Source organism: Palaemon carinicauda, chromosome 2 (assembly GCF_036898095.1).
Source record: "Palaemon carinicauda isolate YSFRI2023 chromosome 2, ASM3689809v2, whole genome shotgun sequence".
Classification (NCBI taxonomy): domain Eukaryota; kingdom Metazoa; phylum Arthropoda; class Malacostraca; order Decapoda; family Palaemonidae; genus Palaemon; species Palaemon carinicauda.
In genome coordinates, this window is record NC_090726.1 from 195,123,055 (window position 1) to 195,145,325 (window position 22,271).

Below are 22,271 nucleotides of genomic sequence, written 5' to 3' on the forward strand. Positions count from 1 at the left end.
CGAGCTTCGTTGGAGGGAACATGAAGGAAGTCTTGCCAAGGTGTTGTTTAGACTGCAGCCACTCCCCTAAGATCCTTAAAGCCCTCTTGGAGGATCTAGCTAGGACAAGCTTAGTATAGTTGGACTTAGCTTGTTGTACGCCCAGCGAAAACTCAGATGGTGGAGAGCGGGAAATAGCAGAGACGAATTGGTCTGGGTAAATCTCCCTGAGTAGAGCCAAGACCTTACGAAAATCAATCGACAATGGAGAAAGCTTAGATTCGTCCACGTCTGATGAGGGATCAAGGTGTGCCTCCTCATCATCCGACACCTCATCAGCAGAGGGTAGCGAAGCGATCGGACCAGAATGCTGAACCGCAGAGTCAGAACGGGTAGGAACAATAACAGTGGTTTCCTCTTCCAGTAACTGTTGAGGGAAAACCTGAGGCTCAGACTGCAAAGGCTGAACAACAGACGAAGCAGAAGGCAGGCGCATGGGTGAAGGAGGTTGACTCCTAGCAAGAGAGGTTGAACCCAAGGATTGCACAAGCTGAGCGGAGGCCGGAGGCGGAGTAGTCCGTTCCTGTTCCTGTGAGATGAGCGGAGCATGATGAGGTTGAGGCTGCGCAGAACAAGGTAAAGTTCTCGCAAGCTGAGGCTCCTGAGGCGCAAGTCCAGGGTGTAGAGGAGCTTGCCTTGAGGAGGGTTGAGCTCGCTGCAGCGATGGCTGAGCAGACAGACTCACGGAGGGGAGAGGTTGTTGTACCCCAACCGAGAGTTGCACCACTGGTGGAGCAGCAAGGGGAGGCGGAGGAAGAGTGGAATAACTCTCCTGATCCCAAAGCAAGGGTTGCCTTAAAGAAGGCTGAGGCTGAACACCACTGGGAACAGCGAACTCCGAAAGTGGCTCAACATCGTACGCCTGGCAGATGGTGCTGCGACCAGGCGGAGCAAGTGCAGGCGGGGCGAGCACAGGCGGAGCGAGAACAGGCGGAGGGAGTGTAGGCGGAGGAGGAGGTGCAACACTCTCAGCCCGACACTCACGCATCAAGTCCGAAAGCTGAGCTTGCATGGACTGAAGCAGGGTCCACTTGGGATCGGCAGAAACGATAACAGACTGAGGTAAAGTCACAGTCGGGCTCTGTTTTGGCAGAACCTTACTCCTCTTGGGCGGAGTACAGTCGACAGATGACTGAGGCGAGTCAGAGCTGAGCCAATGACTGCAACCTGGCTGAGCACTCGCGGACTGGACTCTACGTTTAAGCGGTCTCGAGACCTGAGACCAACGTTTCTTCCCTGCTAGTTGATCAGCGGACGAGAATAAGACGGGCTCAATCGTCTGCAGGTGGGAGTGACGGTCTAAGGAAGACACGCCCGCAACCACCGAGGATAGTTCTGTGCGCCTAACAAGGCCTGTCGAACCCTTAAGCCCTTCGACATTGCTTCTCCCCTGGGCATGGGAGCTTGCAAGAGGTCCCGGACTGGGAGGACGACTGGCTCGCACAGAAAAATCCTCACGCACCACACTGGCACCACTAGCACTTGGCACTGCACCGACACTAGCACTCGTCACAGCACTGGCACTAATTCCACCCACTGCACTCTTGACCTTCAGTTCTTTAACTTCGGCCATCAGAGACTTATGGTCACTTACCACTGATTCTACTTTATCGCCTAAAGCCTGAATAGCACGCAAAACAACTGACATATCAGGCGGAGGGCACACAGTAGGTTCGGGGGTAGCCACTACAGGGGTAGGAAAAGGTAGGGGATCATGAGGTGAGGAAAACATAGAAGAGTGAGAAGAACTTCTCCTAACTCTACCTCTCTCTAACTTAGATGAATATTTTAAAAGACGGACAAATTCCAATTCCGAAAGTCCGGCGCATTCCTCACATCGATTTTCTAATAGACAGGGCCTGTCCCTACAGTCAGAACAAGCGGTGTGAGGATCTACCGAGGCCTTCGGAATACGCCTATTGCAAGACCTACATCGTCTATGGGAGGGGGCTTGCGAAACGTCAGACATCTTGTTTCAAAGAGTAAGCCAAAGGGTGATCCAAAAACAAGCAAAATTCGTTAACCGTTATATCAGTATTATATAAAAGCTATCTAGCTAATATAAGAAGGATTCCAGTAAAGCGACAGCCGTTAATCTGAGAGAATACTTCACCAAATATCCGTGAATAAACTCGAAGACCATAAGCGTATCCCAGAACGTCTAGCCGGAAGCACGACAGAGGAATAATTGAGGAGGTGTCAACAACAAATGATTGAGTACCTGGCCACAGGTGGCGCTGGTAAGTACACCCCCTTCTAGTATTGTGATAGCTGGCGTATCCCTCCATAGAATTCTGTCGGGCAACGGAGTTGACAGCTACATGATTATCGGGTAAGTTTAATATTGAAAAATAGAAGTTTCCAGTAAAGCGACAGCCGAAATCAAAGAGAAATACTTCACCAAAGTCGTGAAAATACTCCAAGAACATAAGCGTATCCCAGAACGTCTTGCCGGAAGCACGACAGAGGAATAATTGAGGAGGTGTCAACAAGAAGTACTTGAGTACCTGGCCACAGGTGGCGCTGGTAAATACACCCCCTTCTAGTATTGTGATAGCTGGCGTATCCCTCCATAGAATTCTGTCGGGCAACGGAGTTGACAGCTACATGATTATCGGGTAAGTTTAATATTGAAAAAGGATTTATTGAGTTAATCTACAAGACCTTTACACATTTGGATTCTTCAGTCTTTTCTGATGTAAAGAAAATTCTGAAAAGATCAGTAATTATAATGGTTAATTTGAACAGTCTACATTCTTAAATACAAATACATTTATAGGTTATAAAAATTAAGTATTTTAATCACAAACAAAATTAACAATAATCACCCAAACTTCATGGTCTTTACAGGTCCTACACATTTATGTAGTCTATATCATCCTGTTTAGCCATAACAACAAAAGAATTAAAAATTACTATTTACTATGCAGATATATTTGCCAGTTACAATACTACACTTTTGCAGTATTAATAAATAGCAGATAACTGAAATGAACTGTAAGTGCTTTACTTTTCTTTATTATGAGAGACCAACCCTACTTTTGATGGCAGATGGCATTAGTTTCCAGTTTATCAAGTTCTCAAACTGTTTTCTTAATATTTTCAAATGACTAAGTGGCTAGTTAATGAATGATGATTTGTTTACCTAATTTTCAGTAGTTCATTCCATTCACTTTCCCGCTACAGATGTATGGTAATGAAAATGTAGCTGTTAATGTGACAGAGACAAGCAAAGTGAATAAAAAGTAAATGAATTGAGTTTAAATGGATAAATTGGACTGATTTATGGGTCAGCGTATGAAGAGTGTCCCAGATATGGCCTTCCTGAAAGAAGCCTTGCATAATTACATACGCAAAAAATTATGATAAGATCTACCGACTCTCCTGGAGTTCTGTCACTGTGGTGAGCAAGACCGGGTTTCTCCTATAAGCGAACGAACACTCAAGAGAAATCCTGAAGGATCAACCACAAGAAAAGACTTGTTCATCACATTTGGAATATCCATAAAACAGGACAGATGAATGATTTGAAAGAGCAAAGGATAAAGAATCAAAATAAAAAAAAAAGAAAAGGTAAAATCAATTTACCAGCTCATGCCAGGAATATTCATAAATAAAAGCTTCTGGTTTGTATCCTAGTGGTAACAGAGGAATTTGATGAATGACAACTGAAATTTTTTTCAAATCTCAAAGCAAATGGGCTGGGGATACTGGTAGACCTGTTTACTAAAGACTCAAGAGCCATAAAGAAGGTATCTGATATATTCAGGTGAATCTAGGGAAAATATGCATGAACAACCACACTTTTACCATCAGAATGATTAAAGGTACTGTGTTAAGGCCACTCAAAACCCTGAATGTAGGCATGATTCAATTGATGGGGTTCTGATGAAGAAAATTGAACCTAACATATCATTTACATCCAGTACTGTGAATTGGGAGAGCAAGTGTGTAGGTAGATTTGTAACAATTTATAAATAGAAATAAGAAAAAGGAATTTAAAGACCCTAAAACTAAGGTCTTTGGTATTTATTTGTTTATAACCATAACCTTGTCTGAAATTGTTTTATTGTCAACATTTTATATAGCAAGGATTATCAAAGTAAAAAGTCGCATTTGGGCCAAAAATATTTGAAAAAATACTTTTAAATAACCGGATGGTAAACAAAAGCAAAAGATTTCAACTTTAGAAAGAGAGAATAAATATGACTTGGTGACAAAATTGCCTTGTGCTCTCTTATGAAGAGCCATAGTACTACAATAATTGAGGTTAATTAATTCTAATTGCAGTGTAAAATGACTAAATCTGTTGATTATCTCTTACCATTCCTCATCCTTTCCCTTTGGTTTATAATCCTCCAAGTTCAACTCTTCTGTTTCCCTCTGCTCGGCTTTTATCTTGTCCTCGGATTCCCGAACTCTTTTTCTTTCCTTTACTTCATCAACAATTTTCCTCTAAAAGAAAAAAATAATTTAAAAGAATTTTTAATTTGATTTTCATACTTAACTTGATTGAGTTACAAAACAGAATGCATTAAAATATCATATGGAATTCACCAACAATTTTTATTAATATGATACCTGTTACAATATACTAATCAGATGAGCTTCTGTAAGGTATCAAAATTTTTATTAATCTTAGCCATGTCTTATACACAAATCTTTAATTAACTGGTTCCAAAATTCACAACTTTAACATGAAAAAAAAGAAAGGAAAAAAAAAAAACACCTTCAACCAATAAAACCCTTTAAATAATATCATTGTTGAAAAAAAAATCAATGGAAAAATCAAAAGCAAACCTAACACTATACTTGAGGCAGAACTGGATTAGTTGATCTCTGAAAAAATTAGATGCTGTATATTATGTACAAAAGAATGAGGCAAGCTATCAGTGCTGAGGAGCTCAGGTTGTTATATCCAAAGGATATTTTTGCACCGGCAGCAGAGAACTAAGCGGAATTTTGATGCACTACGACATAGACTATTACCATTTGTGGCCCTGGAATCTACCAAAAGGAGCAGTACTACTGGCTCATATTTATTTTTCTTTTAAGAGGGGGGGGGGTGAAATGCCTGAAAAATTCATAATTAATGAGATTATCATGATACAAATATATATACATATAGCCTCAGATTTTTTCAATGACATATGATACAGTACTTACAAACCACATACAAACATCAAGACATACCTGGAAATTGACTAGATACTTTTCATTAAGATTGTCATCCTCTAGTGCCTCAATCCCACCATGCAGCTTTTCATATAGTTGCGCCTTCTTTTCTAGGACAGACCTGATGACGATACTTTCAATTATATACAAGTTTTAATGTGCTTGAACATTCTCAAAATAATTCTAAAAGGCTCAAACTTTTCTCAAAATTGGTATACTCTTATTTCTTATAATAAAACCCTTTCTTTACAAAAGCCAATACTTCTAACTACTGTAATTGCTTCTAAATCATTATAAATAATGAAAGTCCAGTTCTACTGGCTGAACAAGAAGAGCAGTTGAAGCCTAAAATAATAACTTACATATTTCATTAACCATATTTAACATTTACATACCCATTACTTTGCAAATAAAGTTATTTAATTTGTCTAAAAATACAAAGTACAACTAATTTCGTAATACAAGCAAATCAATTATATTGTTATTTGCTTGTTGCAATGTTTCCACGGTAAAGATTCTGGAAGAGCTCATTTCAAACGGGCGAGTGGGGCACATGTTCATTGAGTTGAACTGGTCCCTGTTAACATACCCAAGCATCCCTCATATTGCAAGAATTTGACAAGTGGAACATGGGGAATGAAGGTGTGCTATTAAGTATAGGTGAAGGAGTTTTTTTTTACAAAGTTAGTTTCACATTACATATTCAGCAAAAGCTAAATTTTTTCAGTAACAAACCCAAAACATGAATCTCAAATTAGGTAGGAAGACTTGAAGTACGTATTCAAATCATAATTTCATGAAAGGAGACACCTGGTCCTAAATAGCCAAAAAGATGAAAGCTACAAGCCAATTATAAATCTTTGCATACTGTTCATATAGGCTTCAAGAGTATACAATACTGTACTGGTAAAATAATGAGTTTATGTTGTAAGAACCGTTACCAAGCGTCTCTCAACGATATTCTGGTTACCAAAACACGATTTCCCGTGGATGGCATGAAAATGGACTTGCAGTACAACAAACCCAAGATGACATTGAAGATATTTTTTTTATTCCAAGAATGGTGGCCTTTTATCTTTAAAACCAGAAATACCTAAATAAGATCAAAAAATTCTTCAGGTACTCTAAACTCTCCCTATTAACACAGGGAACAAGTACAGCCATGGGCGTGGTACTGTACCATCACACTTAGGTACAGAGCTCTCGTTTGAGGAGATCACTGTATATGCACAAGGAAAACCACAATTGGAGCATTTGTGCCTGTCAACTCCTCTCATATACTCCACATGGACTGTGAAACTTGAGGAGTAATCAGAAAACCAATGGAATTGATGTGAGGGGAAGGTACCATAAAAATTTTTCCAGATTAGGAGTATCCTCCCTATTGATGACACCAGAGAATGTTTTTTGTACTTCATCTTCTTTTTCTCTAGTTTTTCCACCAAGAAGCAGGCCAAGAATAGGGTTCAATATGAAGCATAAGGTAAAGAAGGGCCACAGCTATGATCTTCTTTCCCACTGTTATTCCTATATTTAGGGTTTGCCTTGCATCAGGCATGGTTTATAATTTGGCAGAAGGTTTTTACGATCGCATGTCCTTGCAGTCATCAACCACAGTTATTGGCGGTATGCCTAGCCTTTGACTTAATAGTCCAATTGCAAAGCAGCAATTACCAGAGTTATTGGCAGCAGGCCTACCATTTTGCTAAAAAGCATGACTGCAGGGCAGCAGCTGTCCATTTAGTTACTTTTTACGACACGCAGAACATACGGTGGCAGTATTCTTACACCTCTACCGTAGGGCTGACATACCCCCAGCAAAAGGACAGATGCCAGTTTGGATGTACACATTCCAAAGACATAATTCTCCCACCCACCTTATCTCTCCTGGTACATCTTTGTTGTTCAGGAACACTGTTGGCAGCAGAATATAGAATGCATAAGAAAAAATTGAGCAAAATAAAACTAAAATCACAAGAATGTTCAAGTAGAAAAAGACTCGACTCCCAAACTGATGGGGAGAGTGAAAGGACCACAACCACAAGTGATAATGGCCAAAGTAAAAATGGGATGGTGGGGCATTTCCCTCACCTGCACTTCATCCACAAACCACCGTATTATTAATCAACATCTACTTCTTGCTAATGCTGACGTATATTGTATTCCTCCTAAAAGAAGAAACTTAATATTCCAGTCGGAATAAATATGAACTGAAAGAAGTTAGGGATACATCAAAGTCTGGAGTCAGTCCTTATACATCATTCAGACAATAGTGAGAATTATCTTTAACTTCATTGTCTGACTTGTCAATTTCGGAAAGTTCGGTGAAATATTGTAGTCTCAAAAGGAATAAAACACATCCCATCTGGACTTCACTTACCCAAGTTATTCCCAATGATCATTAATTACTGAATATAATCTAACCTATTCTACAGCTTTATATCTTGTACATAGAGATAAATACATGGTACAGTATATGGATTCTATAAAACAATACAAAAAATTTCAATTAGGAATAAAGTACAGATTTCTATACACTACCTGATATTTTCTTCACTTCGGGACTCTTCTTTTTCTTGCAATTTGTCCTTGATATCTCTAAGTGCAACTCCTGCATTTTGATAATTAAATGAATTTGACTTGCCAGGTTTCTGTTCCTTTTTCCGAGTAAAACCTTTCTGGATACCACACTGCTTACTAGCCTCTACACGCTTCTTATGAAGTTCTGCTCGCAACCCAACAAGCTGGAACATACAGTAAATGTACAGTATTTCAGATTACCAACACTTCTATTACAGTTAAAAGCATTATGCACCATCATAATTTAAAATGTTCCATAGAAGTGAATTACACTATACGTATACAATGTTGATGTTAGATTAAGTTTTCTTTATACTACCAAGCCGCTTGAGCCGTCAGAATCATCCTAAGAATAGTTTACATACAATTTAACTATTATAAAAACAAATTCTATGAATAATATTTAATACAGGACAAATTACACTCAAATTGCCACAAACTCCAAAACCAAATGGCTAATGAGTAAAAATGTTATTTTTATTAGTAAAATAAATTTTTGAATATACTTACCCGATAATCATGTAGCTGTCAACTCCGTTGCCCGACAGAATTCTATGGAGGGATACGCCAGCTATCACAATACTAGAAGGGGGTGTACTTACCAGCGCCACCTGTGGCCAGGTACTCAAGTACTTCTTGTTGACACCTCCTCAATTATTCCTCGGTCCACTGGTTCTCTATGGGGAGGAAGGGAGGGTCGATTAAATCATGATTATCGGGTAAGTATATTCAAAAATTTATTTTACTAATAAAAATAACATTTTTCAATATTAAACTTACCCGATAATCATGTAGCTGATTCACACCCAGGGGGGTGGGTGAAAACCAGTGTACAAGATTAAAGGATAGCTAAGTATCCCATATTTCATATAACAGTTATCTCAAATAACAATGAAATAATAAGTACCTGGTAAGGAAGTCGAATTGAACCGTTACTCTGCCTCTTTTTTAACCCTGGAACACTGAACCCGTTTCCCTGTTACACGGCCACTGAACGTGGGTAGTTTATACCCGATTTTGGAAAATTAAAGAAAAATAGTAAATATGCAAATTTATTAATCCTATCCCTAACACACTAAATATAACCCTATTACCTAGTAATGAAACTATTAAATTAGAATACTTACTTTCAGAAACTTGAATTAAAAAGCAAAAAGAAAGGAATGTAAAAAAGTGAAAAAATTTGAATGTTTTTGCAAAAGAATTAAGCAAAAAAAAACCCTCCCCAAAAAATTGCTCAGATGCTCCCACACGCTTCCAAGGATGTCAGGCTCTCATCCCAGGGGGTCATCAAGGCACGGGGGATGCGGGAACTGTAGGGAAGAGAGTAGGAAAAACACCCTTTTTTTAGTGCACCAGAAATGACAAATTGTGGAATATAATGTGTTTATTATATTTCTTTTTATACTTTATCACACATTATCACTCAAAATCTTAGTTTTATATATATTACCTACCTCAGCCTTATATGCAATCACAGCAGTAGGGGAAGTAGTGGCTCGGGCAAACAGGTTGGCGGCAGCTGTGACACCTGAAACGTGTCTTTTTGTCTGCCTTGGAGTCACACTTCGTGCAACGGACCATAGGGTTCCTCATCTCGGCTGCCGATGGTCCAGCACCTGCAGCTGTGCCAGTTTTTTCTATATACTCTTATCACTGAACGTGGGTAAACGGTACCCGAACACGTCTGTAGCGCAAAATCCAGGCAGAGGATTGGAGCGACGCGACTTCCCCCTATAAACCCATAGGGTAGACTGAAGCTATACTGAGTCCCAGCGCGCTGGCTTGTGGGGAAGAGGGCGGAACACGAATGACGTCACCTACTCTGGGTAATCTATACCCACGTTCAGTCTTCCTTACTGAGCGCAGCGTTCCTCTTGGAGGCTGAATCAACCCAAAGGTGCCAAAGTATATGGGGTTGCAACCCCTACTAAAGGACCTCTACAAAACCTCTAACCCAGGCGCTTCTCAAGAATGAATAGACCACCCGCCAAATCAAAAGGATGCGGAAGGCTTCTTAGCCTACCGTAACAACCATAAAAACAACAATAAAAGCATTCAAGAGAAAGGTTAAAAAAAGGTTATGGGATTAAGGGAATGTAGTGGCTGAGCCCTCACCTACTACTGCACTCGCTGCTACGAATGGTCCCAGGGTGTAGCAGTTCTCGTAAAGAGACTGGACATCTTTAAGATAAAATGATGCAAACACTGACTTGCTCCTCCAATAGGTTGCATCCATTATGCTCTGCAGAGAACGGTTTTTATTAAAGGCCATCGAAGTAGCTACGGCTCTTACTTCGTGGGTCCTTACCTTCAGCAATGCAAGGTCTTCCTCCTTTAAGTGAGAGTGGGCTTCTCTAATCAGAAGCCTTATATAATACGAAACCCCATTCTTGGACATGGGCCTCGAAGGTTTCTTGATGGCACACCATAAGGCTTCTGACTGTCCTCGAATAGGTTTAGACCTCTTAAGATAATATTTGAGAGCTCTGACAGGGCAAAGAACTCTCTCTAGTTCGTTACCTACCATGTTGGAGAGGCTAGGTATTTCAAACGATCTAGGCCAAGGACGTGAAGGAAGTTCGTTCTTTGCTAGGAATCCGAGCTGAAAAGAACATGTTGCAGATTCGGTCGTGAAACCAATGTTCTTGCTGAAGGCATGAACCTCACTGACTCTCTTAGCTGTTGCAAGGCAGACGAGAAAAAGAGTCTTGAGGGTAAGGTCCTTGAAGGAAGCTGACTGGAGAGGTTCGAACCTAGGTGACATAAGGAACCTTAAGACTACGTCTAGGTTCCAGCCTGGAGTGGATAGACGACGCTCTTTAGACGTCTCAAAAGACTTAAGAATGTCTTGAAGGTCCTTGTTGGAAGAAAGGTCCAAACCTCTGTGGCGGAGAACTGAAGCCAACATACTCCTATACCCTTTAATCGTAGGGGCTGAAAGGGATCTCTCATTCCTAAGATGTAGAAGGAAGTCAGCTATTTGGGTCACAGAGGTATTGGTAGAGGATATTGAATTGGCTCTACACCAGCTTCGGAAGACCTCCCACTTAGACTGGTAGACTCTACGAGTGGAAACCCTTCTTGCTCTGGCAATCGCACTGGCTGCCTCCTTCGAAAAGCCTCTAGCTCTAGCGAATCTTTCGACAGTCTGAAGGCAGTCAGCCGAAGAGCGTGGAGGTTTGGGTGCAACCTGTCTACGTGAGGTTGACGTAGAAGGTCCACTCTTAGAGGTAGAGTCCTGGGGATGTCGACTAGCCATTGAAGTACCTCTGTGAACCATTCTCTTGCAGGCCAAAGGGGAGCAACCAGCGTCAGCCGTGTCCCTTCGTGCGAGATGAATTTCTGCAGAACTTTGTTTATTATCTTGAACGGTGGGAATGCGTACAGGTCGAGATGGGACCAGTTCAGTAGAAAAGCATCCACATGAACTGCTGCAGGGTCTGGAACAGGGGAACAGTACAGCGGAAGTCTCTTGGTTATGGAGGTGGCAAACAGATCTATGGTAGGTTGACCCCACAAGGTCCAAAGTCTGTTGCACACACTCTTGTGGAGGGTCCATTCCGTGGGAATGACCTGATTCCTTCTGCTTAGGCGATCTGCTGAGACGTTCATATCGCCCTGAATGAACCTCGTGACCAGAGTGAGGTTTAGACCTCTTGACCAAATGAGGAGGTCCCTTGCGATCTCGTATAGGCTCCTCGAATGGGTCCCTCCTTGCTTGGAGATGTAAGCCAAGGCTGTGGTATTGTCTGAGTTCACCTCCACCACTTTGCCTAGCAGGAGGGACTTGAAGTTCAACAGGGCTAAATGAACTGCTAGTAGCTCCTTGCAGTTGATGTGGAGTAATCCCTGTTCCTCGTTCCACGTTCCCGAGCATTCCCGTCCGTTCAAGGTCGCACCCCAGCCCGAGTCCGATGCATCTGAGAAGAGATGAAGATTGGGGGTCTGAATAGCCAACGATAGACCTTCCCTGAGAAGGAGGTTGTGCTTCCACCACAGGAGAGTGGTCTTCATCTCTTGGGTGATTGGGATAGAGACTGCTTCGAGAGTCGAACCCTTGTCCCAATGAGCTGCAAGATGGAATTGAAGAGGGCGGAGGTGGAGTCTCCCTAGCTCGACGAACAGGGCCAGTGATGAAAGGGTCCCTGTGAGACTCATCCACTGTCTCACCGAGCAACTGCTCCTCTTCAGCATGCTCATGATGCACTCTAGGGCTTGGCTTATCCTGGGGGCCGATGGAAAAGCCCGAAAATCCTGACTCCGAATCTCCATTCCCAGGTACACAATGGATTGGGAGGGAATGAGTTGAGACTTTTCTATGTTGACTAATAGACCCAGTTCTCTGATTAAGTCCAAAGTCCAGTTGAGATTCTCCAGACAGCGACGACTCGTGGATGCTCTCAACAGCCAGTCGTCTAAGTAGAGGGAGGCTCTGATGTCCGATAAGTGTAGGAATTTTGCTATATTCCTCATCAGATGAGTAAAGACCATAGGAGCTGTGCTTAGGCCAAAACACAGGGCTTGGAATTGGTAGACAACCTTTCCAAAAACGAATCTCAGGAAAGGTTGGGAGTCTGGATGAATAGGAACGTGAAAGTAGGCATCTTTCAAGTCCAACGAGACCATCCAGTCCTCCTGCCTGACCGCTGCTAAGACCGACTTCGTCGTCTCCATCGTGAACGTCTGCTTGGTGACATACGCGTTGAGCGCGCTGACGTCCAGCACCGGTCTCCAACCTCCTGTCTTCTTGCCCACAAGAAAGAGACGGTTGTAGAAGCCCGGGGATTGATGGTCCCGGACTATAACCACTGCCTTCTTCTGCACAAGTAGCGACACCTCCTGGTGCAATGCTAGCCTCTTGTCCTCTTCTTTGTAGTTGGGAGAGAGGTTGATGGGCGATGTGGTCAGAGGTGGTTTGAGGCAGAATGGAATCCTGTAACCGTTCCTCAGCCAACTGACAGACTGGGCGTCTGCACCTCTCTTCTCCCAGGCTCGCCAGAAGATCTTGAGTCTGGCTCCTACTGCTGTCTGGAGATGCGGAGAGTCAGTTTTTTCCCTTAGATGTCCTGGAGCCTTTCCTAGACTTGCTCCTGTAAGAGTCTGGACGGGAGCTTCCTCGGCTGGGGGCTCTACCACGAAAGGGCGGTATGAACCTCGTAGCAGGGGTATCAGCCACTGGGGAGCGATAAGTCTTGGGGACTGAGGTAGCAACCTTAGACTTACGAGCCGATGAGGCTACAAGATCGTGTGTGTCCTTTTGTATCAGGGCAGCAGACAAGTCCTTAACCAGCTCTTCGGGGAAGAGGAACTTCGAGAGTGGAGCAAAAAGGAGTTGTGACCTTTGGCAAGGTGTAATGCTGGAGGAAAGGAAGGTACACAGCTGTTCCCTTTTCTTCAAAACCCCTGATACAAACATCGACGCAAGCTCACCAGATCCATCCCTAATGGCCTTATCCATGCAGGACATTAATAGCATGGCAGAATCCTTGTCCGCAGGAGAGGTCTTCTTGCTGAGGGCCCCCAGGCACCAGTCTAGAAAGTTGAACATCTCAAATGCTCTAAACACTCCTTTCAGTAAGTGATCAAGGTCTGAGAAGGTCCAGCAAACCTTAGAGCGCCTCATTGCAGTTCTCCGAGGCGAGTCTACCAGACTTGAGAAGTCAGCCTGGGCAGAGGCAGGTACTCCCAAGCCTGGTGCTTCTCCTGTGGCATACCAAACGCTCGCTTTCGAAGTGAGCTTAGTCGGCGGGAACATGAAAGAAGTTTTGCCAAGGTGTTGCTTAGTCTGCAGCCACTCCCCTAAGATCCTTAACGCTCTCTTAGATGACCTTGCTAGGACTAGCTTAGTATAGGTGGACTTAGCTTGTTGTATGCCCAGCGAAAACTCAGATGGCGGAGAGCGGGGAATAGCAGAGACAAAGTGGTCTGGGTAAACCTCCCTAAGCAGAGCCAAGACCTTACGAAAGTCAATAGACTGTGGAGAAGGCTTGGATTCATCCACGTCTGACGAGGGATCCAGGTGTGCCTCCTCATCATCAGACGCCTCATCACCAGAGTGTAGCGAAGAGATCGGACAAGAATGCTGAACAGCAGAGTCAGAACGAGTAGGAACAATATTAGTGGTTTCCTCTTCAAGTAACTGTTGAGGGAGAACCTGAGGCTCAGACTGCAAAGGCTGAATCAAAGACGAAGCAGAAGGAAGGCGCATGGGTGGAGGAGGCTGACTCCTAGCATGAGTGGTTGAACCCAAGGGTTGCGCTTGCTGAGCGGTTGGCGGAAGCGGAGTAGCAAGTTCCTGTTCCTGTGGTGTGAGCGGAGCGTGATGAGGTTGAGGCTGCGCAGAACAAGGTAAATGTCTCGCAAGCTGAGGCTCCTGAGGCGCAAGGCCAAGGTGTAGTGGTGCTAGCCTTGTGGAGGGTTGAGCTCGCTGCAGCGAGAGCTGAGGAGACTGACTCATGGACGGGAGAGGTTGTTGTACCTCAACCGAGTGTTGCACCACTGGTGGAGCAGCAAGGGGAGGCGGAGGAAGAGAGGTATAATCCTCCTGATCCCATAGTAAAGGTTGCCTTAAAGAAGGCGGAGGCTGAACACCACTGGGCACAGCAAACTCAGAACGTGGCTCAACATCGTACGCCTGGCAGGTGGTACTGCGATCAGGCGGAGCAAGCGCAGGCGGAGCGAGCGCAGGCGGAGCGAGAGCAGGCGGAGGGAGTGTAGGCGGAGGCGGAGGCGCAACACTCTCAGCCCGACACTCACGCATCAAGTCCGAAAGCTGAGCTTGCATGGACTGAAGTAGAGTCCACTTGGGATCGGCAGAAACTACAGTAGGCTGAGGTAAAGCCTTAACAGTCGAGCTCTGTTGTGGCAGAACCTTACTCCTCTTGGGCGGAGTGCAGTCGACCGATGACTGCGGCGAGTCAGAGCTGAGCCAATGACTGCAACCTGGCTGAGCACTCGCGGACTGGACTCTGCGTTTAAGCGGTCTCGAGACCTGAGACCAACGTTTCTTCCCTGACAGTTGATCAGCGGACGAGAAAAAGACGGGCTCAATCGTCTGCAGGTGGGAGTGACGGTCTTTGGAAGACACGCCCGCAACCACCGAGGATACTTCTGTGCGCCTAACAAGGCCTGCCGAACCCTTATGCCCTTCGACATTGCTTCTCCCCTGGGCATGGGAGCTTGCAAGAGGTCCCGGACTGGGAGGACGACTGGCTCGCACAGAAGTATCCTCACGCACCACACTGGCACTTACACTAGCACTTGGCACTGCACTGACACTAGCACTCGTCACAGCACTGGCACTAATTCCACCCACTGCACTCTTGACCTTAAGTTCCTTGACTTCGGCCATCAGAGACTTATGATCACTTACCACTGACTCTACTTTATCGCCTAAGGCCTGAATAGCACGCAAAACAACAGACATATCAGGCGGAGGGCAAACAGTAGGTTCGGGGGTAGCCACTACAGGGGTAGGAAAAGGTAGGGGATCATGAGGTGAGGAAAAAAGTGAAGAGTGAGAAGAACTCCTCCTAACTCTACCTCTCTCTAACTTAGTTGAATATTTCAAAAGACGGACAAATTCCAGTTCCGAAAGTCCGGCGCATTCCTCACATCGATTTTCTAACTGACAGGGCCTGTCCCTACAGTCAGAACAAGCGGTGTGAGGATCTACCGAGGCCTTCGGAATACGCCTATTGCAAGACCTACATCGTCTATGGGAGGGGGCTTGCGAAATGTCAGACATCTTGAATCCAAAGAGTTAGCCAAAAGGGGGTTCCAAAATCAAGCAAAAGATCGTTAACCGTTAATCAGGACTATATAAAAGCTATCTAGCTAATATAAGAAGGTTTCCAGTAAAGCGACAGCCGAAATCTGAGAGAATACTTCACCAATTAGCCGTGAAAATACTCGAAGATCATGAGCGTATCCCAGAACGTCTTGCCGGAAGCACGACAGAGGAATAATTGAGGAGGTGTCAACAAGAAGTACTTGAGTACCTGGCCACAGGTGGCGCTGGTAAGTACACCCCCTTCTAGTATTGTGATAGCTGGCGTATCCCTCCATAGAATTCTGTCGGGCAACGGAGTTGACAGCTACATGATTATCGGGTAAGTTTAATATTGAAAATAAGTTTTTACAATTAGTGTAATCTAATTTTTCTTTCTTAAGAACTCTGAAATAAGAATAAACTACATACTAACCTTACTAATGTATTACAAATATAGAAGGAAATTTACTTCTTTATTAAGTTAACAAAACAGGTTTGTAAGGAACAGTTTTTCATATACTGTATAACTATATTTAATAACCCTTTTTCAAATACTGTATTCTTGCATTTATATATGTATAAGAAAACATGAAAGTTTAACATTACTGTACAGTATTATTTCTATGAATCTCCCCTGATTATTCTCTAGAAGCTATGTTTAATTGACACTTATCTGTACAATTTTAGAAATTTTAAAATTTTCCCATTTTCTTTCCCTTCAATAAACTCATGCTTTTAGCAAAAGAATGGATCATTCTAGTGGTAAGTAGTAAGAAGCCCAGAACTGAAACCCGCAAGTCTCTGTCCCTTCAGTTTAGTTCAGACATCATTATTATTATTATTATTATTATTATTATTATTACTTGCCCAGCTACAACCCTACAGTAGTTGAAAAAGCAGGATGCCATAAGCCCAGGGGCACCAATGGGGAAAATAGCACAGTGAGGAAAGGAAACAAGGAAAATTAAAATACTTTAAGAACAATAACAACATTAAAATGTTATTTTTATTAATAAAATAAATTTTTGAATATACTTACCCGATAATCATGTAGCTGTCAACTCCGTTGCCCGACAGAATTCTATGGAGGGATACGCCAGCTATCACAATACTAGAAGGGGGTGTACTTACCAGCGCCACCTGTGGCCAGGTACTCAATCATTTGTTGTTGACACCTCCTCAATTATTCCTCGGTCCACTGGTTCTCTCTGGGGAGGAAGGGAGGGTCGATTAAATCATGATTATCGGGTAAGTATATTCAAAAATTTATTTTATTAATAAAAATAACATTTTTCAATATTAAACTTACCCGATAATCATGTAGCTGATTCACACCCAGGGAGGTGGGTGAAAACCAGTGTACAAGATTAAAGGATAGCTAAGTATCCCATATTTCATATAACAGTTATCTCAAATAACAATGAAATAATAAGTACCTGGTAAGGAAGTCGAATAGAACCGTTACTCTGCCTCTTTATTTAAAGTTCGTCTTCCTTACTGAGCGCAGCGTTCCTCTTGGAGGCTGAATCAACCCAAAGGTGCCAAAGTACACGGGGTTGCAACCCCTACTAAAGGACCTCTACCAAACCTTTAACCCAGGCGCTTCTCAAGAATGAATAGACCACCCACCAAATCCAAGGATGCGGAAGGCTTCTTAGCCTACCGTAACAACCATAAAAACAACAATAAAAGTATTCAAGAGAAAGGTTAAAAAAGGTTATGGGATTAAGGGAATGTAGTGGCTGAGCCCTCACCTACTACTGCACTCGCTGCTACGAATGGTCCCAGGGTGTAGCAGTTCTCGTAAAGAGACTGGACATCTTTCAGATAAAATGATGCAAACACTGACTTGCTCCTCCAATAGGTTGCATCCATTATGCTCTGCAGAGAACGGTTTTTATTAAAGGCCATCGAAGTAGCTACAGCTCTTACATCGTGGGTCCTTACCTTCAGCAATGCAAGGTCTTCCTCCTTTAAGTGAGAATGTGCTTCTCTGATCAGAAGCCTTATATAGTACGAAAGCCCATTCTTGGACATGGGTCTCGAGGGTTTCTTGATGGCACACCATAAGGCTTCTGACTGTCCTCGAATAGGTTTAGACCTCTTCAGATAATATTTGAGAGCTCTGACAGGGCAAAGAACTCTCTCTAGTTCGTTACCTACCATGTTGGAGAGGCTAGGTATTTCGAACGATCTAGGCCAAGGACGTGAAGGAAGCTCGTTCTTTGCTAGGAATCCAAGCTGAAAAGAACATGTTGCAGATTCGGTTGTGAAACCAATGTTCTTGCTGAAGGCATGAACCTCACTGACTCTCTTAGCTGTTGCAAGGCAAACGAGAAAAGCAGTCTTGAGGGTAAGATCCTTGAAGGAAGCTGACTGGAGAGGTTCAAACCTAGATGTCATAAGGAACCTTAAGACTACGTCTAGATTCCAGCCTGGAGTGGAAAGACGACGTTCTTTAGACGTCTCAAAAGACTTGAGAATGTCTTGAAGGTCCTTGTTGGAAGACAGGTCCAAACCTCTGTGGCGGAGAACTGAGGCCAACATGCTCCTATATCCTTTAATCGTAGGTGTTGAAAGGGATCTCTCATTCCTAAGATGTAGAAGGAAGTCAGCTATTTGGATCACAGAGGTATTGGTAGAGGATATTGAATTGGCTCTACACCAGCTTCGGAAGACCTCCCACTTAGACTGGTAGACTCTAAGAGTGGAAACTCTTCTAGCTCTGGCAATCGCACTGGCTGCCTCCTTCGAAAAGCCTCTAGCTCTAGCGAATCTTTCGACAGTCTGAAGGCAGTCAGCCGAAGAGCGTGGAGGTTTGGGTGCAACCTGTCTACGTGAGGTTGACGTAGAAGGTCCACTCTTAGAGGTAGAGTCCTGGGGAAGTCGACTAGCCATTGAAGTACCTCTGTGTACCATTCTCTTGCAGGCCAAAGGGGAGCAACCAGCGTCAGCCGTGTCCCTTCGTGCGAGACGAATTTCTGCAGAACTTTGTTTATTATCTTGAACGGAGGGAATGCGTACAGGTCGAGATGGGACCAGTTCAGAAGAAAAGCATCCACATGAACCGCTGCAGGGTCTGGAACAGGGGAACAATAAAGCGGAAGTCTCTTGGTTATGGAGGTGGCAAACAGATCTATGGTAGGTTGACCCCACAAGGTCCAAAGTCTGTTGCACACACTCTTGTGGAGGGTCCATTCCGTGGGAATGACCTGATTCCTTCTGCTGAGGCGATCCGCTGAAACATTCATATCGCCCTGGATGAACCTCGTGACCAGAGAGAGGTTTAGACCTCTTGACCAAATGAGGAGGTCCCTTGCGATCTCGTAAAGGCTCCTCGAATGGGTCCCTCCTTGCTTGGAGATGTAAGCCAAGGCTGTGGTGTTGTCTGAATTCACCTCCACCACTTTGCCTAGCAGGAGGGACTTGAAGTTCAACAGGGCTAGATGAACTGCTAGCAGTTCCTTGCAGTTGATGTGGAGTAATCCTTGTTCGTTGTTCCATACTCCTGAGCATTCCCGTCCGTCCAAGGTCGCACCCCAGCCCGAGTCCGATGCATCTGAGAAGAGATGAAGATTGGGGGTCTGGATGGCCAATGATAGACCCTCCTTGAGAAGGAGATTGTGCTTCCACCACAGGAGAGTGGTTTTCATCTCTTGGTAGATAGGGATAGAGACTGCTTCTAGAGACGAGCCCTTGTCCCAATGAGCAGCAAGATGGAATTGAAGAGGGCGGAGGTGGAGTCTTCCTAGCTCGACAAACAGGGCCAGTGATGAGAGGGTCCCTGTGAGACTCATCCACTGTCTCACTGAGCAATTGCTCCTCTTCAGCATGCTCATGATGCACTCTAGGGCTTGGCTTATCCTGGGGGCCGATGGAAAAGCCCGAAAATCCTGACTCTGAATCTCCATTCCCAGGTACACAATGGATTGGGAGGGAATGAGTTGAGATTTCTCTATATTGACTAATAGACCTAGGTCTCTGATTAAGTCTAAAGTCCAATTGAGGTTCTCCAGACAACGACGACTCGTGGAGGCTCTCAACAGCCAGTCGTCTAGGTAGAGGGAGGCTCTGATGTTCAATAAGTGTAGGAATTTCGCTACATTCCTCATCAGATGAGTAAAGACCATAGGAGCTGTGCTTAGGCCAAAACACAGGGCTTGGAACTGATAGACAACCTTTCCGAAAACGAATCTCAGGAAAGGTTGGGAGTCTGGATGAATGGGAACGTGAAAGTATGCATCTTTCAAGTCCAACGAGACCATCCAGTCCTCCTGTCTGACCGCTGCTAAGACCGACTTGGTCGTCTCCATCGTGAACGTCTGCTTGGTGACATACTCGTTGAGAGAGCTGACGTCCAGCACCGGTCCCCAACCTCCTGTCTTCTTGGCCACAAGAAAGAGACGGTTGTAGAAGCCCGGGGATTGATGGTCCCGGACTATAACCACTGCCTTCTTCTGCACAAGTAGCGACACCTCCTGTTGCAATGCTAGCCTCTTGTCCTCTTCTTTGTAGTTGGGAGAGAGGTTGATGGGCGATGTGGTCAGAGGTGGTTTGAGGCAGAATGGAATCCTGTAACCGTACCTCAGCCAACTGACAGACTGTGCGTCTGCACCTCTCTTCTCCCAGGCTCGCCAGAAGATCTTGAGTCTGGCTCCTACTGTTGTCTGGAGAAACTGAGAGTCAGTTCTTTCCCTTAGATGTCCTGGATCCTTTCCTAGACTTGCTCCTGTGAGAGTCTGGACGGGAGCTTCCTCGGCTGGGGGCTCTACCACGAAAGGGCGGTATGAACCTCGTAGCCGGGGAATCAGCCACTGGGGAGCGATAAGTCTTGGGGACTGAGGTGGCAACCTTAGACTTACGAGCCGATGAGGCTACAAGATCGTGCGTGTCCTTTTGTATCAGGGCAGCAGACAAGTCCTTAACTAGCTCCTCGGGAAAGAGGAACTTTGAGAGTGGAGCAAAAAGGAGTTGTGACCGTTGGCAAGGTGTAATGCTGGCGGAAAGGAAGGTACACAGTTGTTCCCTTTTCTTCAACACCCCTGATACAAACAACGACGCTAGCTCGCCCGATCCATCTCTGATGGCCTTATCCATGCAGGACATTAAGAGCATGGCAGAATCTTTGTCCGCAGGAGAGGTTTTCTTGCTGAGGGCCCCCAGGCACCAGTCGAGAAAGTTGAACATTTCAAATGCTCTGAACAACCCTTTCAGTAAATGATCCAGGTCTGAGAAGGTCCAACAAACCTTCGAGCGTCTCATAGCAGTTCTCCGAGGCGAGTCCACCAGACTTGAGAAGTCAGCCTGGGCAGAGGCAGGTACTTCTAAGCCTGGTGCTTCCCCTGTGGCATACCAAACGCTCGCTTTCGAAGTGAGCTTCGTTGGAGGGAACATGAAGGAAGTCTTGCCAAGGTGTTGTATAGACTGCAGCCACTCCCCTAAGATCCTTAAAGCCCTCTTGGAGGATCTAGCTAGGACAAGCTTAGTATAGGAGGACTTAGCTTGTTGTACGCCCAGCGAAAACTCAGATGGTGGAGAGCGGGGAATAGCAGAGACAAAGTGGTCTGGGTAAATCTCCCTGAGTAGAGCCAAGACCTTACGAAAATCAATAGACGGTGGAGAAAGCTTAGATTCGTCCACGTCTGATGAGGGATCAAGGTGTGCCTCCTCATCATCCGACACCTCATCAGCAGAGTGTAGCGAAGCGATCGGACAAGAATGCTGAACCGCAGAGTCAGAACGGGTAGGAACAATAACAGTGGTTTCCTCTTCCAGTAACTGTTGAGGGAAAACCTGAGGCTCAGACTGCAAAGGCTGAACAACAGACGAAGCAGAAGGCAGGCGCATGGGTGAAGGAGGTTGACTCCTAGCAAGAGAGGTTGAACCCAAGGATTGCACTAGCTGAGCGGAGGACGGAGGCGGAGTAGTCCGTTCCTGTTCCTGTGAGATGAGCGGAGCATGATGAGGTTGAGGCTGCGCAGAACAAGGTAAAGTTCTCGCAAGCTGAGGCTCCTGAGGCGCAAGTCCAGGGTGTAGAGGAGCTTGCCTTGAGGAGGGTTGAGCTCGCTGCAGCGATGGCTGAGCAGACTGACTCACGGAGGGGAGAGGTTGTTGTACCCCAACCGAGAGTTGCACCACTGGTGGAGCAGCAAGGGGAGGCGGAGGAAGAGTGGAATAACTCTCCTGATCCCAAAGCAAGGGTTGCCTTAAAGAAGGCTGAGGCTGAACACCACTGGGAACAGCGAACTCCGAAAGTGGCTCAACATCGTACGCCTGGCAGATGGTGCTGCGACCAGGCGGAGCAAGCGCAGGCGGGGCGAGCACAGGCGGAGCGAGAACAGGCGGAGGGAGTGTAGGCGGAGGCGGAGGTGCAACACTCTCAGCCCGACACTCACGCATCAAGTCCGAAAGCTGAGCTTGCATGGACTGAAGCAGGGTCCACTTGGGATCGGCAGAAACGATAACAGACTGAGGTAAAGCCTTAACAGTCGAGCTCTGTTGTGGCAGAACCTTACTCCTCTTGGGCGGAGTACAGTCGACAGATGACTGAGGCGAGTCAGAGCTGAGCCAATGACTGCAACCTGGCTGAGCACTCGCGGACTGGACTCTACGTTTAAGCGGTCTCGAGACCTGAGACCAACGTTTCTTCCCTGACTGTTGATCAGCGGACGAGAATAAGACGGGCTCAATCGTCTGCAGGTGG

At 45.0% G+C, this 22,271-nt stretch overlaps 1 protein-coding gene across 1 annotated transcript in view; it reads right to left on the bottom strand.

Annotated features, from left to right (window-relative positions):
• The window catches only part of LOC137629346 (coiled-coil domain-containing protein 174-like), an 86,695-nt gene that overhangs the window by 59,916 nt on the left and 4,508 nt on the right, over positions 1-22,271 (bottom strand). The window contains exons 2-4 of the mRNA XM_068360603.1: positions 7,756-7,958; positions 5,233-5,335; positions 4,364-4,494 (exon numbers count right to left, since the gene is read on the bottom strand). Coding sequence (XP_068216704.1) covers positions 4,364-4,494; positions 5,233-5,335; positions 7,756-7,958 — 437 coding nt within the window. The remainder of the gene's footprint in view (positions 1-4,363; positions 4,495-5,232; positions 5,336-7,755; positions 7,959-22,271) is intronic.